At 40.5% G+C, this 16,385-nt stretch overlaps 2 protein-coding genes across 2 annotated transcripts in view; one reads left to right on the top strand and one right to left on the bottom strand.

Moving 5' to 3' along the window:
• Positions 1-16,385, top strand: part of COG8 (component of oligomeric golgi complex 8) — a 175,774-nt gene that overhangs the window by 48,189 nt on the left and 111,200 nt on the right. The window lies entirely within an intron of this gene.
• LOC126944089 (cytochrome b5 type B) overlaps positions 1-16,385 on the bottom strand; it is a 40,945-nt gene that overhangs the window by 13,868 nt on the left and 10,692 nt on the right. The window contains exons 2-3 of the mRNA XM_050773385.1: positions 3,077-3,205; positions 2,213-2,242 (exon numbers count right to left, since the gene is read on the bottom strand). Of these exons, the coding sequence (XP_050629342.1) occupies positions 2,213-2,242; positions 3,077-3,205 (159 nt within the window). The remainder of the gene's footprint in view (positions 1-2,212; positions 2,243-3,076; positions 3,206-16,385) is intronic.

Below are 16,385 nucleotides of genomic sequence, written 5' to 3'. Positions count from 1 at the left end.
AGACAGGGTCTCACCATGTTGCCCAGGCTGGTCTCCAACTGCTGGGCTCAAGCGATCCTCCCATCTCAGCCTCCCAAAGTGTAGGGATTACAGGCGTGAGCCACTGCACCTGGATGGCTCAATAGTTTTAATTCAACTGAGAAATTTCTAATTCTTTGGCCTATAGAAGGCAGACAATGCTTATCACTGAAGAGAATTAAATTTTCCTAAGTTTTCAAATGAAAAGATGGGCATATCATTCAGCAAAAAGTTTGGGCTTAGCTACCTACTTATCACCTAGATTACTTAAACTGCAAATTCCTAAACCCCATCTCCAGAGATTCCAAATCAGTAGGAGTGGAAGCCCAAGAAATAAACATTTCCTATATATTTTCATGTACATGCCAAGGGATTCCAATTGAGGTGATGCAAGAACAGAATTTGGGGAACATTGTTCTGCATTCCTAAGAATGGTCCTAACTATACTACCAAGAAAGAAAAACAGCAACAAGAAGCAATTTGTAGACTTCTAGACATTGTAATTGCAAGCATATTTTTTCTATTGTTTTAATATAAAAGATGCTCTCATAGTTGCTGTGCAGAAATGTGTTATGGCTCCTATATCCCTTGAATCAGATGTTGACCTCTGAGAGTGGTATTTTCTGGACATGTTCGATATACATATCAAGGCCATGCGTAGTTCAAATTTTACCATAATAACACAAGTTATTAAGAGTAAGCAACAACAAAAAATGATGGCTGCTTACCTCCAGGGAAGGGGAACTAAGACACTGAGAGCTGGAGATAGGAGGAAACTTTTTACAGAATACTGTTTTGAACTATTTAATATTTTTTTTAAAGGATTCAAGAATGGATAATACATGTGTTAGGAGGAGAGGACAAACAACCAACAGTTGTTACAAAGTGTTTTAAGAACCATTTCATTCCCCCTTCAGAAACAATTCAATAGTTCAGAGTAGCAGTCTAGCAAGATGGAAGAGTTACTTTACACAAACACTCTGGATTGCAGGGCAACAGATGGCAGACACTGTTAAGCAAGCAATCTCTTGAGTTAATAGAATTCTTGTGTCTAGGCCAACTTTAATTGCTGTGTCAAACCTATTCAGTAATTCCAGCTCAATGAGGAATGGGAAGCAAGCAGCAAGGAGGAGAAAAAGGGGAGGAAGGCAGCATCACTTTCCTATGTTCTAGGTGGCACCTAAACTGCTGTCCCTTTAAATTAGAGTGCTGTGTAACAGCTATCTGAAGGACAGAGATTAAGGAAAAGTGTTAGGGAAGAAGGGAAATGAACCACCTAGCATGTGGGAGGCAGAAAATGGTTCCATATTTTCTTCCTGGTATGCAATGCAGTACACATTAAAGTTTTCAAACACTCAAATACTTAGTCTTTTGTTTTCGCTGTATTACTAAGTAACCGGGAAGGGTGTGAGCCTATTTGAGCCTACAGGATAAAAGAATTAAATTTGGAAAATAAGTACAGAAAGGCCTCTGTGTTACAGATAAAGAAGATAAACTATAAGAAACAAAACAACTTTGAAATTATTTTTTTCCAACACAGAAACAATTATTATCATTTGTTCTACATAATGTAAAAGTAAGGTATTTTTCTATAACTGAACCCATAAACTAATGTCTTTCAAAACCACACAAGGCATAGCTTTGGAGTTTCAGGGTTTTTTTGGTTTTTTTTTTTTTGAGACGGAGTCTCGCTCTGTCGCCCAGGCTGGAGTGCAGTGGCGCAATCTCGGCTCACTGCAAGCTCCACCTACCGGGTTCATGCCATTCTCCTGCCTCAGCCTCCTGAGTGGCTGGGACTATAGGCACCTGCCACAGCGCCCAGCTCATTTTTTGTATTTTTAGTAGAGACGGGGTTTCACCGTGGTCTCAATCTCCTGACCTTGTGATCTGCCCACCTCGGCCCCCCAAAGTGCTGGGATTACAGATGTGAGCCACCATGCCCGGCCGAGTTTCAGTTTTTTTTAAAAAAAAAAGCATATAGAAGCATTAGCAAAATGTTTCCTGCTGTTCAAGACTCAGCTATTTTTTTTTTCCTGAGATGACACCAAGTCCAAATTCCTGAAAAATAGGATTTTTGCTTGGGGAAAAAGGAAATACTTTGTAACTTCTCTTGTTAAGAAAAAATGTTTCAAAAAGCAGTTCTACTTGAATAAACAGAAATATAAGCACAGAAGACAAACCGATGACTTCTTACCTTACTACCATTTTCAGGTTTAAGGTCACTCTGTTAAAAAAAAAGGAAAACAAATAATATTTTAAGACATATCCAAATGAATTCTCATTATATGCTTGTTTCTAACTTTGGAATATGAGACTATATTCTGGTGATAGTGAATTCCCTGGGAGACTTGAGGATCATAGAAAGATACCCCTACTCTGAGCATATCACGGTCCCTTGTTAGCATGGTATATACAGACAGTTTTAAAAGTCCATAATTACTACCGTTAGCAAGGAGCTTGCAAAAACAAGCAAACCACTATTTTAGGTAGAGGTATTATTAACTGCGTTACAATAATAAATCAACACATAAAAATAATCCACAATCAGTTCCCTTAGCTTTTTAGAGATACTACATGTGCTACCTGGCAAAGAAGCTATATCCTAACACAATAAGACTGGATAATTTTGGAGAAAATTTAGCCTGATGGCTAGGTTGAAAGAATTTCCATCTTTTTTTTTTTTTTTTTTTTTTTGAGACAGAGTCTCGCTCTATCGCCCAGGCTGGAGTGCAGTGGTGCAATCTTGGCACACTTCAACCTCTGCCTCCCAGGTTCAAGCAATTCTCATGCCTCAGCTTCCCAAGTAGATGGAATTACAAGGGTGCCCCACCACACCCGGCTAATTTTTGTATTTTTTAGTAGAGGCAGGGTTTCACCATGTTGGCCAGGTTGGTCTCGAACTCCTGACCTCAAGTGATCCACCTGCCTTGGCCTCCCAAAGTACTGGGATGACAGGTGTGAGCCACCACACCCGGCCAATAATTCATTTCTTCATCCTGTTCTGCAGCTATTGAGTAGTTTTCTCTGCATAAGGGTTGCTAGCACTGATAGTTCTTACCGGATGGATATCACCAATATAGTACTGCTTTAGCATTTCTCTGGCATCAGAGGAGTGTCCTACATCTTCAAAGCTTTCACTTGCATCTACACCAGCTTGTTCCAGCAGAACCTCTTCTCCTCCAGGGTGCTACAAGGAAAATATATTTACTGAACTGAGGGTTCTCTAAAAAGCAAACCAACAAGTTACTTTCCCATACCCCTTTCTTCCTTTCTCCCTTTATTAGAAATAATAGAACAAATTGACACTGTGTGCTGCCCGGTAAGAGGCAATGGGAAGAACATAGCATAACTTCTGTGATACTGTGGTCAAAAATGCATAATATGGGGATTACTGTGAGGACACCTAGGACAACCACAAATTTAGAAATATTCTACAAAATCTCTCTGGACAGGTCTGGCCTGTGATCTCTAAAGATACCACCATCATGAGAAAGTAAAAGAAAGAGTGAAGAAATTGTTCCAGATTGAAGGAGGCTAGAGAGACATAACAACTGGGAACAATGTGCAATCCTAGGTTGGTTCCTTTTGCCAATATTATTAAGATAACTGCAGAAACCTGACTGAGGACTCCAGGCAAAGGGTATATGCAATTCTTTATTATATTCTTGCAACTTTTCTGTAACTTGAAATTGTTTCAAATTAAAAAGTTAACTAGGCCAGGCGTGGTGGCTCATGCCTGTAATCCCAGCACTTAGGGAGGCCAAGACGGGCTGATCACTTGAGGTCAGGAGTTCGAGACCAGCCTGGTCAACTTGGTGAAACCCTGTCTATACTAAAAATACAAAAAGTGCCAGGCATGGTGGTGGCGGGTGCCTGTAGTCCCAGCTACTCAGGAGGCCGAGGTAGGAGAATTGCTTAAACCTGGGAGGGGGAGGTTGCAGTGCGCCAAGATCACGCCACTGCACTCCAGCCTGGGCAAAAGAGCGAGACTCTGACTCAAAATAGTGAAGAAATAGATAAGTTAACTATATAAAGTAGTGCCTCAGGAAGCAGATTCTATAACTATCAGCTATGTGACCCTGCACAAGTTATTAAGAAATTGAGATGTCTTTGGTTCCTTACTTGTAAAATGGAAATGTTAGTAAGAGTACCTGTCTTGACAACTATTGTACATATTAAATGAGATAAGCATATAGAACACTTTGTACTCCAGAAGAGCATAATATAACACCATCTACGATTTTTAAATATAGATACATATATGCATATTTATACCCCTGCATAAAATATCTCTAGAAATGGTGAAAGAACCTAGTGGCTGGGAGATAGGGTAGAAGGAAGACTTAACCACATACTCTTCTGAAATTGTGTTTTGTTTGTTTGTTTTTTGAGACGGAGTTTCACTCTTGTTGCCCACGCTGGAGGCACTGCACTCCAGCCTAGGCGACAGAGCAAGACTCCATCTCAAAAAATAAAATAAAATAAAATAAAATAAAAAATAAATAAACTGTAAATGTTACTTCCCAGTCACAGTCACTAGCCAATGAGCTCCCTGAGGATAAGGATAACTTCTATTTTTATCTCCTAAAAGGTCTCCACCCAATGAGTGGGTCTCACATCCTAGTATTTAAGAATGCTATTTTAAAGCAAGAGTAAGACAGCCACCATTCATTTCTTATTATATCTGAAACTCTCAGGTGTGGTGTGTTCTTTGTTGTGGAACTAAGTCATCAGTTCTGGAATTATGTCCCAATTTGTTCTATATATCTAAACTATGAACGATATTTTTTCATTTTGACACATCCCAACTATTGTGTTGCCTTTCAAAGTAAAAGGACAACAAAGCTCTGTAGTAGATTACGGCATTTCAGGGAATGACTGAATTTATGACTTGCTACACAGTTCTTTCTAGAAAGTACTTTCACTTTCATCAATCTCTCGCCACTTATAAAAAAGAGAAATCACAACACTTTTTAAAAATATCAAGTAAAAATTATATATTCACTGTGGTAAATCTGGAAAAAAGAATAATCAACTAGAGTCCTGGAACAGAAATAAGTCCAGTTAACAATTTGGTGCATAAAATTTCATTTCCTGTGTATTCTTTCAATCATTTCAGCCATTAGTCTACAATGTTTTATTGAATCCTTACTATTTTGTGTGGTAGGCAGTAATAAATAGAAGTCTTTTGTGTTCTCACAAAGTGAATTCATATAGTACATAATGTTTTATAGCCTGCTTTTTTTTTCACTGAAGCACGTGGGGGTCAGAGTGATCAAACAAAATTCTTTGGTTTAATAACTTTCACTCTAAAATGTGATCTTAATAGAGATGGCTTAGAACAAGCAAAAAGATGTCAGGGAGCTCTTGGTTTCTGTTTAGAACTCCATAGTCTCCAGACATAGTGAGTGAAAATCAAATGGATAGAGGGCTGCTGTGGGCCACTGGCAGCCCAGCTGGAGGAGCTGAAATCAGTGCACTAGGCCCAAGGCTGTAGCAGGGTCCTGGCCAGTCTTAGGTCAAGATAATACCCAGGCTGAGGGAGCATGAGAAGGCATCGAGGAGAACTCAAAGAGCCCCAGCACCCCAGGAGAAGCCAGACCAGCTCTCAGTGAAGGAGCTACTGTTCAACTCCAGCATCAGCCACTGGATGGTCCTGCCCATATTTATCATCTCCTTCTTCTCAGACATGATCTGCCACTACATGTTCACCCTGGTACAGAGCGACAAGAAGCTCACCCAGGAGCAAGTTTCTGAACAGTTAAGTCCTAATTTGAAGCAGAGCCTTCAGTGAAAATGGAAATTACATTCCCAAAAAGTATTTTCTTGACATGAGAATATTACATCGACAACCCAGAGGATAAAAATATCACCACTTCCTCCCACTATGCTCTCAGGCATGATGAAAGGAAATATAACAAATGTCATCCCTATGATTACTTGTGAATGGGTCAACATGACATATTCAGGCATTGTTGCAACCAAGGTCCTATTTCCACTGACCCTCTGTTTTCTGTTGTTGTTTGTTTGTTTTGAGACGGAGTCTAGCTCTGTCGCCCAGGCTGGAATGCAATGGCACCATCTCGGCTCACTGCAACCTCCGCCTCCCAAGTTCAAGTGATTCTCCTGCCTCAGCCTCCCAAGTAGCTGGGATTACAGGTGCCTGCCACCATGCCTGGCTAATTTTTGTGTTTTTAGTAGAGACAGGGTTTCACCGCATTGGCCAGGCTGGTCTCAAACTCCTGACCTCAGGTGATCCACCCGCCTTGGCCTCCTAAAGTGCTGGGATTACACTGCGCCCAGCCGACCCTCTGGTTTTAAGCCTATCCTGCAGCAAGTTATCAAACTACTCACATTAGATCCACCCTGAATGAGCTCTGTATCCTGGTATTTCCTCAACATATTTGGGCTTCAGAGAATTTACTGTGATTCTGGGCCAAGATAATGGCAACTGACCAATAAGAAATGAGGCAGGAGCAAATAACCAGAGCAGCCATGCCCATGCCCACAGACACCAGCAAATCTTCCAAGACAAAGTAGAAAGTTTTGGAGCTGACGCATTACCAGTGGACACCAGATGATGTCAAAGAGCTCATGGGCAAAGACCTTCACTTTGAAGGAAGTCCAAAAAGGAGTTACAAGACCAAGTGCCATGGCTCACGCCTATAATCCCAGCACTTTGGGAGGCTGAAGAGGACAGATCACTTGAGGCCAGGAGTCTGAGACCAGTCCGGCCAACGTGGTGAAACCCTGTCTCTACTAAAAGTACAAAAATTAGCTGGGCATGCTGGCACTCGCCTGTAATCCCAACTATTCCGGAAAACCACTTGAACCTGGGAGGTGAAGGTTGCTAGTGAGCCACGATCGCGCCATTGCACTCCAGCCTGGGCAACAGAGTGAAGCTCTGTCACAAAATAAATAAATAAATAAATAAAGAGTTACAAACCTCTATTTTTTGAAGACGAAGCAGTAAAGATTAGCTCTGCCAGAACTTGGAGTAGCCTTTAACCTGCTAACTTGTGTTTGAGCTAGAGCCTCTCAGAATTAAAAAAAAGAAAAAAAAAAAAGATAGCTAGGCACAATGGTTCACACCTGTAATCCCAACACTTTGGGAGGCCAAGGCGGGATGATTGCTTGAGGCCAGGAATTCAAGACCAACCTGGGCAACCAAGCAAGACCCCGTTCTCCACAAAAAAAAATTTTTAAATTTAAAAATTATCCAGGCATGGTGGCCTGTAGTCCTGGCTACTCAGGAAGCGGAATTAGGAGGATCACCCAGGAGCCAAGGAATTCAAGGCTGTGGCGCCACTGCACTGCAGCCTGGGCAACGGAATGAGACCCTGTGTCTAAAAAAATTAAAAATACAATACATAAATATTAAAAAATAAAAAATAATAATTTAAAAAGAAAGATATATGAGCCTCTCAGCATACAGCAAGGATCATTCTTATCTGAGCCAGGTTTCCCTTTATGCCTGAAACTAGAAAAAATGAAGGGTGTGTGCTGGATGATTTACAGGCAAAGAGCCATTTTAAAAATGTTTTACATTTTCCTTCTGGTGACTCTAGAAATGAAAGGCAGAGAAAGGGGAAAACTTAAGCTAGCCAAAATATAAACATTTACCAAAAATTCAATCTTTGAAAAAGCATTATTATTTTCTGAAAGATTTCATGGAAACCAAAAAAAAAAGGGCTGGGTGCGGTGGCTCACGCCTGTAATCCCAGCATTTTGGGAGGCCGAGGTGGGCGGATCACGAGGTCAGGAGATCGAGACCATCTGGCTAACACGGTGAAACCCCGTCACTACTAAAAATACAAAAAATTAGTCAGGCGTGGTGGCAGGCACTTGTAGTCCCAGCTACTCAGGAGGCTGAGGCAGAAGAATGGCAAGAACCCAGGAGGCGGAGCTTGCTGTGAGCCGAGACTGCACCATTGCACTCCAGCCTGGACAACAGAACAAGACTCTCTCTCAAAAAAAAAAAAAAAAAAAAAAGCATTATTAATTATAACTAATTATTATATGCAGTCTGACTTTTAATCACAGTAAGCTCCTATTTTCTTAGGATCCAAGCACCCTGCATTTTTATATTTAATTGTGTTAGTATTTTTATAACTTTCTTTACAAAAATAATAATTTTCATTATCAAAAATTTAGAAACTATAGATAAGCAAAATGAATCTCCCTGTATTGTTCATTTTGAGCCTACAGGATGACATGAAGAGCAAATATGTGAAAACTTCATTCACACAAACTCTTTTCAGACAGATTATCCAGGGCCAGGAGACGTAGCAAACCTTCTATATATATTAATACTATCCAGGGAAAATTAGTGACCCTGACATACTGCTAGATCTATTTCCCATCTAGGGAACTTTCAGGACCATCAAAGACAGGTTAAGTAATGGGAAGTTCTTGATCTAGAGTTGAGAATATTATCAAACCCCCTGAAAAAAAAATGAGTTTCTATACTGTATATGTCCATTCAGTTGAACTAAAAACCCCAAATATTCTAGATAAGAGTTTACATAACTTTTTAAGAAGGCAAAGAGATCAACTGCTGGCAGACATATAGGTGGGGGTTGTACAGGAATTTTTCTGTCTGGAATAAATGTCCAGGGAAGTGGCAGGGTACCATTTCTGTACCAACGGGTAGATGAAATTTGTATAATGAGCACTGTAATCAAGAAAGAAGTGACTCTTGACTACAAATTAAACCACCTCGCTTTCTCTTTAAGAAACAAACCAAAGAGAAGCAAGGCCGGTCGTGGTGGCTCATGCCTGTAATCCCAGCACTTTGGGAGGCCGAGGTGGGCGGATCACAAGGTCAAGAGATCGAGACCATCCTGGCCAACATGGTGAAACCCCGTCTCTACTAAAAACACAAAAAATTAACTGTACATAGTGGCATGTGCCTGTAGTCCCAGCTACTCAGGAGGCTGAGGCAGGAGAATCACTTGAACCTGGGAGGCAGAGGTTGCAGTGAGCCGAGATCGTGCCACTGCACCCCAGTCTGGACAACAGAACAAGACTCTAGCTCAAAAAAAAAAAAAAAAAAGAGAAGTAAAACTGGGAAATCAGAATATCTGTGGACTGTATTAATGTCAATATCCTGGTTGTGATATAGTACTAAAGTCTTGCAAAATGTTACAAATGGGAGAAGAGTACAAAGGATCTCTATCATTTCTTACAACTACATATGAATTTACAATTATCTCAATAAAAATTTCCATTAAAAAAGAAACCAAATGAAGGCCAGGCACGGCAGCTAATGCTTGTAATCCCAGCACTTTGGGAGGTCAAGGTGGGAGGATTGCTTGAGCCTGGGAGTTCATGACCATCCTGGACAACAAGTGAGACGCTATCTCTTTAAAAAAAATAAATAAAAAATCAAACGAGATCCCCTAAATATATACTCAAATGTGTAACAGATATACGTATTTACACACACACACACACACAACACACAGGCCATAGCTGCATTATTCATTACAGTCCCAAACTGGAAATAGCCCAAACGTCTACAGCAGACTATGTATAAATTGAGATATAATCATACAATGGAATCCTAACCTGCAATGAAAAAGAATGAACCACTGCCACATACACAACACATGAGAATGCAATATGTTGAACTGAAGAAACCAGACACAAAAGAATATACACTGTGAAATTTCCATTTATAAAAAGTTCAAACACAGGCAAAATGAATCTATGCTGTTATGGTAATACAGTGGGTACCTCTGGGGATGAGGGAGAATCAGATGGTGGTTATACAAGTGTGCTCACTTACTACAGTGACATCTTATGGCTAAATCTCAAAAATATAGGCAGTATGTAAAGTAATCAAATTCGTAGAAACACAAAGTAGAATGTGACTGCCAGGCGCTGGGGAAAGGAAAAAATGGGAATTTGTTTAATGTCTATAGTCTCATTTTTGCAAGATGTAAAAGTTCTGAAGAACCTGATTCACAACAATATTCAATATTCAAAATTCAAAACAATTGAACTGTACACTTAAAAATGTTTAAGATAGGCCAGGTGCAGTGGCTCAGGCCTATAATCCCAGGACTTTGGGAGGCTGAGGCAGGAGGATCAGTAGAGGCCAAGGGTTGAAGACCAGCCTGGGCAACACAGCAAGACCCCTATCTATATTAAAAATAAAGAAAAAAAATTGGCCAGGTATGATGGTGCACACCTGTAGTCCCAGGTACTTGGCAGGCTGAGGCAGAAAAACTGCTTGAGCCCAGGAGTTCGGGGCTGCAATGAGCTATGATCACACAACTGCACTCGAGCCTGAGTGACAGAGCAAGACCGTGTGTTTAAAACAAACAAATGTTTAAGATGGTAGATTTTGGCTCACACCTGTAATCCAGCACTTGGGGAGGCTGAGGCAGGTAGATCACTTGAGGTTGGGAGTTTGAGACCAGCCTGGCCAACATGGCGAAACCTCATCTCTACTGAAAATACAAAAATCAGCTTGGTGTGGTGGCCTGCACCTGTAATTCCAGCTACTCAGGAGGCTGAGGCAGGAAAATCACTTGATTCCAGCTACCCAGGAGGCGGAGGTTACAGTGAGGAGAGATCACGCCACTGCACTCCAGCCTGGGTGACAGAGTGAGACTGCCTCAAAAAAACAAAAACAAAACAAAACAAAAAAGATGGTAGATGTCATGCTGTTTTTACCATAATATAAACTTTTAAGTAAAATACAATTAAAAATAGAAATAGGCTGGGCGCAGTGGCTCACGACTGTAATCCCAGCACTTTGGGAGGCCAAGGCGGGCGGATCATGAGGTCAGGAGTTCCAGACCATCTTGGCCAATACAGTGAAACCCCATCTCTACTAAAAATATCAAAATTAGCTTGGCCAGGCGCGGTGGCTCAAGCCTGTAATCCCAGCACTTTGGGAGGCCGAGACGGGCGGATCACGAGGTCAGGAGATCGAGACCATCCTGGCTAACACGGTGAAACCCATCTCTACTAAAAAAAAATACAAAAAACTAGCCGGGTGAGGTGGCGGGCGCCTGTAGTCCCAGCTACTCGGGAGGCTGAGGCAGGAGAATGGCGTGAACCCGGGAGGCGGAGCTTGCAGTGAGCTGAGATCCGGCCACAGCACTCCAGCCTGGGTGACAGAGCGAGACTCCGTCTCAAAAAAAAAAAAAAAATTAGCTAGGTGTGGTGGTGGGCACCTGTAGTCACAGCTCTTCAGGAGGCTGAGGCAGGAGAATCGCTTGAACCCAGGAGGCAGAGGTTGCAGTGAGCCAAGATCGAGCTCTCAGTTGATTTTTCACAAGGATGCCAAGTCGATTCAGTGGAGGAAAGAACAGTCTTTTCAACAAATGACGCTGGGAAACTGGATTTCCACATGCAAAGGAAAGAAGTTGAACCCCTATCCCACACCATATTACAAAAATTAACTCAAAATGGATCAATAACCTAAATATAAAAGCTAAAATCATAAAACTCTCAGAGAAAACGTAAGGGTAAATGTTCATGACCTTGAGATTGGCAATGGATTCTTAGATATGATACCAAAAGCATGGGAAACAACAACAAAAAACAGATAAATTGGACTCCATCAAAATAAAAACTTTTGAGCATCAAAAGACATTAAAAGTAAAAAGACAATCTACAGAATGTGAGAAAATATTTACAAATCATATATCTGATCAAGAATTAATATCCAGAATATATAAAGAACTGTAACCTAACAATAAAGACACTCCAATTTAAAAGTGGGCAGAGAGCCGGGCGCGGTGGCTCACACACCTGTAACACGGTGAAACCGTCTCTACTAAAAATACAAAAAATTAGCCGGGCCTGGTGGCGGGCGCCTGTAGTCCCAGCTACTCGGGAGGCTGAGGCAGGAGAATGGCGTGAACCCCGGAGGCGGAGCTTGCAGTGAGCCGAGATCGTGCCACTGCACTCCAGCCTGGGTGGCAGAGCGAGACTCCGTCTCAAAAAAAAAAAAAAAAAAAGAAAAAAAAAAAGTGGGCAGAGAAAGAGCTCTCTCGCTCTCTCCTTCTCACATCCAAATTTTAAAAAAGGCAAAGAACTCTAGTAGACATTTTTCCAAAGAAAATATACAAATGACCAATAAGAAGATGAAAAGATGTGCAATATCAGTAGTCATTAAGGAAATGAATTCTGTCAGAAAGGGACTCCCCAAACCAAAAAAAAGAAATGAAAATCAAACCATAACGAGACACCACTTTACACCTGCTAGGATGGCTACAATTAAAAAAACAAAAATCAAAAAATGGGATCTTTGTATATTGCTGGTGGGAATATAAAATAGTGCAGCTGCTGTGGGAAATAGTTTGGAGGTTCCTCAAAAAGCCAAACACAGAATTTCCATATGACCCAACAATTCCACTCTTAGATATGTCCAAATGAATTAAAAACAGATTCACACAGATACTTGTACACCAATGTTCACTGTAGCATTGTTCACAACAGCCAAATGGTAGACAACCCCATGCCTATAAACAGATGAATAGATACACAAAATGTGGTATATACATTATTCAGCCTTAAAAATGAATGAAATTCTGATACTACAACATGAATGAACCTTGAAGACATTATGCTAAGTAAAATAAGCCAGATACAACAGAACAAATAGTGTTGATTCCATTTATATCCTAGAGTAGTCAAATTGATAGAAACAAAAACTAGAACTGTGATTACCAGAGGCTTGGAAGAGGGGGAAATAGGGACTTATAGGTACAGAGTTTCAGGTTGGAGTAATGAAAAATTCTGGAGATAGGTGGTAGTGATGACTGCACAGCAATGTGAATGTACTTAATGCCACTGAACTGTACACTTAACAATTAATAAAATGGTAAATTTTATGTTATATATATTTTACAAATAAAAATAAAACAAAACACATTATGCTAAGTGAAAGAAGCCAAATACAAAATGACAAATATTATATGACTCCATTTATATGGGGTACCTAGAAAAGGCAAATTCAATAGAGACAGAAAGTAGATTAGACATTAGCTTGAGTTTGGGGAGAGGAATACGGAGTTATGGCTTGATGGTTAGAGTTTCTGTTTGGGATGGTAATGAAAAAATTTTGGAAATAGATGGTGGTGATGACTGCATAACAGTGTAAACATAATTAACGCCACTGAATTATACAATTAAAAATGGTTAAAATGGCAAATTTTGTTATCTATATTTCACCACAATAAAAGAGAGAGTAAAGTTAGGTTTATATATCTACAATTAATATAAACTAAAAATGTGCTTTTGTCTGAATCGTAACAAGACAGAAGTATATAAGAGGTTTTATGCTCAGTAGTCTAGATTAGCTGTCTATACTATTCAAATCCACTAGACACTCAAAAATTCCTCCCTACTTTTTATTAAGTAAACCTAGTAAGACAGTAGATATTTCCCATTTTCTTCTAGGATTTGCTTTGTATTTAAACCTCGCGTGAACTTGCAAAAAACATTCTTCTAACCTGAATAGCCTTGTACTTTAACACTAATGGACTCTTTGTCTACTTAATATTATGTACGCAATTACACAGTATTACAAATGAAATGTTTCAAATAAACTATACTGCCGACGAGATTATAAACTGCCAAAAGAGACAAAACAATGATTGTGATCTATTCATTTCTATCTAAGTCAAGCAATAATAATCAAGTGAAATACTTTACAGCTACAAAGGAAATTTCGCAATGTCCTCTTGTGAAAAATTTTATCCAGTTCAACTGTCCCAAGAATATGTGATAGGAATAGGGGAAATCTATTGACTTTTCCTTAAGTTCATTTACTTTACTAAGTACTATTGGAACGCAGACAGAAAATCTGTTTCAACAGAGAAAGAGGACAAATTCCTTATGGAAAATAATACTTCCAGATTACTAATTCTATGGAAATAGGGGACTGACGGGCAGAAAAGAGGAGAATGTGAAGAATGGCAGCTACAGAATAAAAATCTTGTTGGAAAAAAAATTACACAAATTCTCTGTGGGTGGAAATTCCATAGTGATGTAATAAAAATATAACAATGGAGATATACTAGAGACCACCTGACTTGGAAAATTAAATCTACAAACATTAAGATTGAGGAAGTGCAAAATTAGGCCTGGTGATGAAAAGGGGGTTCCTCTAGCCAAACACGTTACCTCATCAAAATAAAACATGGATGTTAAAATTTTGGAGAGGACAAAAACTACTTCCTAAAAAACAGTCTGCAGGGCAGAGAAAGATAACAGACCTGGGGGGTGAACAGGAGGAAATGGTGCAGGTCTACAGGTGTTTGCATTTGGGTTAGAATGAGCCTGATAAGAAAAGGCTGTCACCTAAGAGAGGCAAACCAGCTGGCTGCCAGGAATGGTGTAACCTTGGCAGGGTCTGAAGTACAGGTCTGCAGATCCAAACATAAGTTGACATCCTTATCCCCACCAGATGGGGTCCCACTGCACTGATTCTCACAATGCCATAGGTTCCTTCATGGTATTTATGTATCACAATTGCAATTATTTATTTAATATCTTTCTTCTCCGTCAGACTAGATAAACTCCATTGGGAACAGAGACCACATCTGTCCCATTCATGGCTGTTTTAGAACACAGCATGGTGCCTGGAACATAATGGGAGCTAGGGAGTGAGCACACACACAGCTCACAAGTGCGAACACACACTTGTGTGTTCTAGGATTTGCTTTGTACTTTAACACTGTTAAAGTGCATGCCATGCCCCTGGGCAAAATGAATACATAAATGAAAGTAGATTCCTTGATCAGGTCACCTCACCTGGGCAGTGGTAGAGGTTAAATTCTGCCTCCTCGGCCAGGCGTAGTGGCTCACGCCTATAATCCCAGCACTTTGGGAGGCCGAGGTGGGCAGATCACGAGGTCAGAAGATCGAGACCATCCTGGCTAACACGGTGAAACCCCGTCTCTATTAAAAATACAAAAAATTAGCCGGGCGTGGTGGCGGGCGCCTGTAGTCCCAGCTACTCCGGAAGCTGAGGCAGGAGAATGGCGTGAACCCGGGAGGCGGAGCTTGCAGTCAGCTGAGATCGTGCCACTGCACTCTAGCCTGGGCAACAGAGCAAGACTCCATCTCAAAAAATAAATAAATAAATAAATAAATAAAAATAAATTCTGCCTCATCTTATTTCTCACCTTCCCTAGAACCACTTGGAACCACTCTTGGCAGAGAGCATTCTTTCTATAAAATTATAATGTGAGGCTGGGCACGGTGGCTCACTCCTATAATCCCAGCATTTGGGAGGCTGACCTGGGAGGATCACCTGAGGTCAGGAGTTTGAGACCAGCCTGACCAACATGGTGAAACCCTGTCTCTGTTAAAAACACAAAAAATTAGCCAGGCGTGGTGGTGGGTACCTGCAATCCCAGCTACTCGGGAGGCCGAGGCAGGAGAATTGCTTGAACCCAGGAGGCAAAGGTTGTAAAGAGACCGCGCCAGTGCACTCCACCCTGGGAGACACAGTGAGACTCCATCTCAAAAATAAATTAATTAATTAATTTAATTATAATGTTAATTCCAATGGCCAGGCAACAATCCACTTTCTTTTGACCAGCCTTGGAGAAATCCAGTAGGAATTATTAGTCAAACTCCAAAGCTTTCAAGAAATACCCTAGGATTGTACCAAATAGAGCCTGCATTCCCAGCAGTCTTAAGGCAAGGCCACTCTATACCTCACACAACAATTGCTTGGGCACAGATCTTCCCTGCAAATCCAAGTCATCTAATTTATCTTCCAATCCTTCAAAGCACTTGCCGCTTGGTACTCAAAAGATGCTGCAGGAAACAATGCAATTTTGTATTAAAAACAAAATAATCACTAACACTTACTGAGCTCTTTAAGCCAGGTAATATGCCATAGTAAATCTATATATGCATTATTTAAATTACTTGTCACAACCACAACTACCCTGTGAAGTATGTGCTATTATCTCCATTTTACAGAGGGAAAAGGGCCTTTACAGAGCCCTTTATAAGGTTCTACAACTATTAAGTGGTAAAATAGAAAGCTCAACCAGACACTTGGACCCCAAAGCTAACACCCAGCCACTAAAAAAAAAAAACGCTTTCAAGTCAAAAATAACAAACAACCCAATTTTAAAAAGGGCAAGACCAAACAGATACTTCATAAAAAGGCATATATAAATGGCCAATAAGCCCATGGAAAGATACAACATCATTAGTCATCAGGAAAATGCAAGTTAAAACCACAATTATATACCATTACACACCCATTACAATTGCTTTTTTTATTTTTTTAGACGAAGTCTTGCTCTGTCTTCCAGGCTGAAGTGCAGTGGCGCGATCTCGGCTCACTGCAACCTCCACCTCCCAGGTTCAAGCGATTCTCC

This window comes from Macaca thibetana, chromosome 20 (assembly GCF_024542745.1).
Source record: "Macaca thibetana thibetana isolate TM-01 chromosome 20, ASM2454274v1, whole genome shotgun sequence".
Classification (NCBI taxonomy): domain Eukaryota; kingdom Metazoa; phylum Chordata; class Mammalia; order Primates; family Cercopithecidae; genus Macaca; species Macaca thibetana.
The sequence above is the reverse complement of the archived record's forward strand: the minus strand, read 5'-3'. Positions and strand labels throughout refer to the sequence as shown.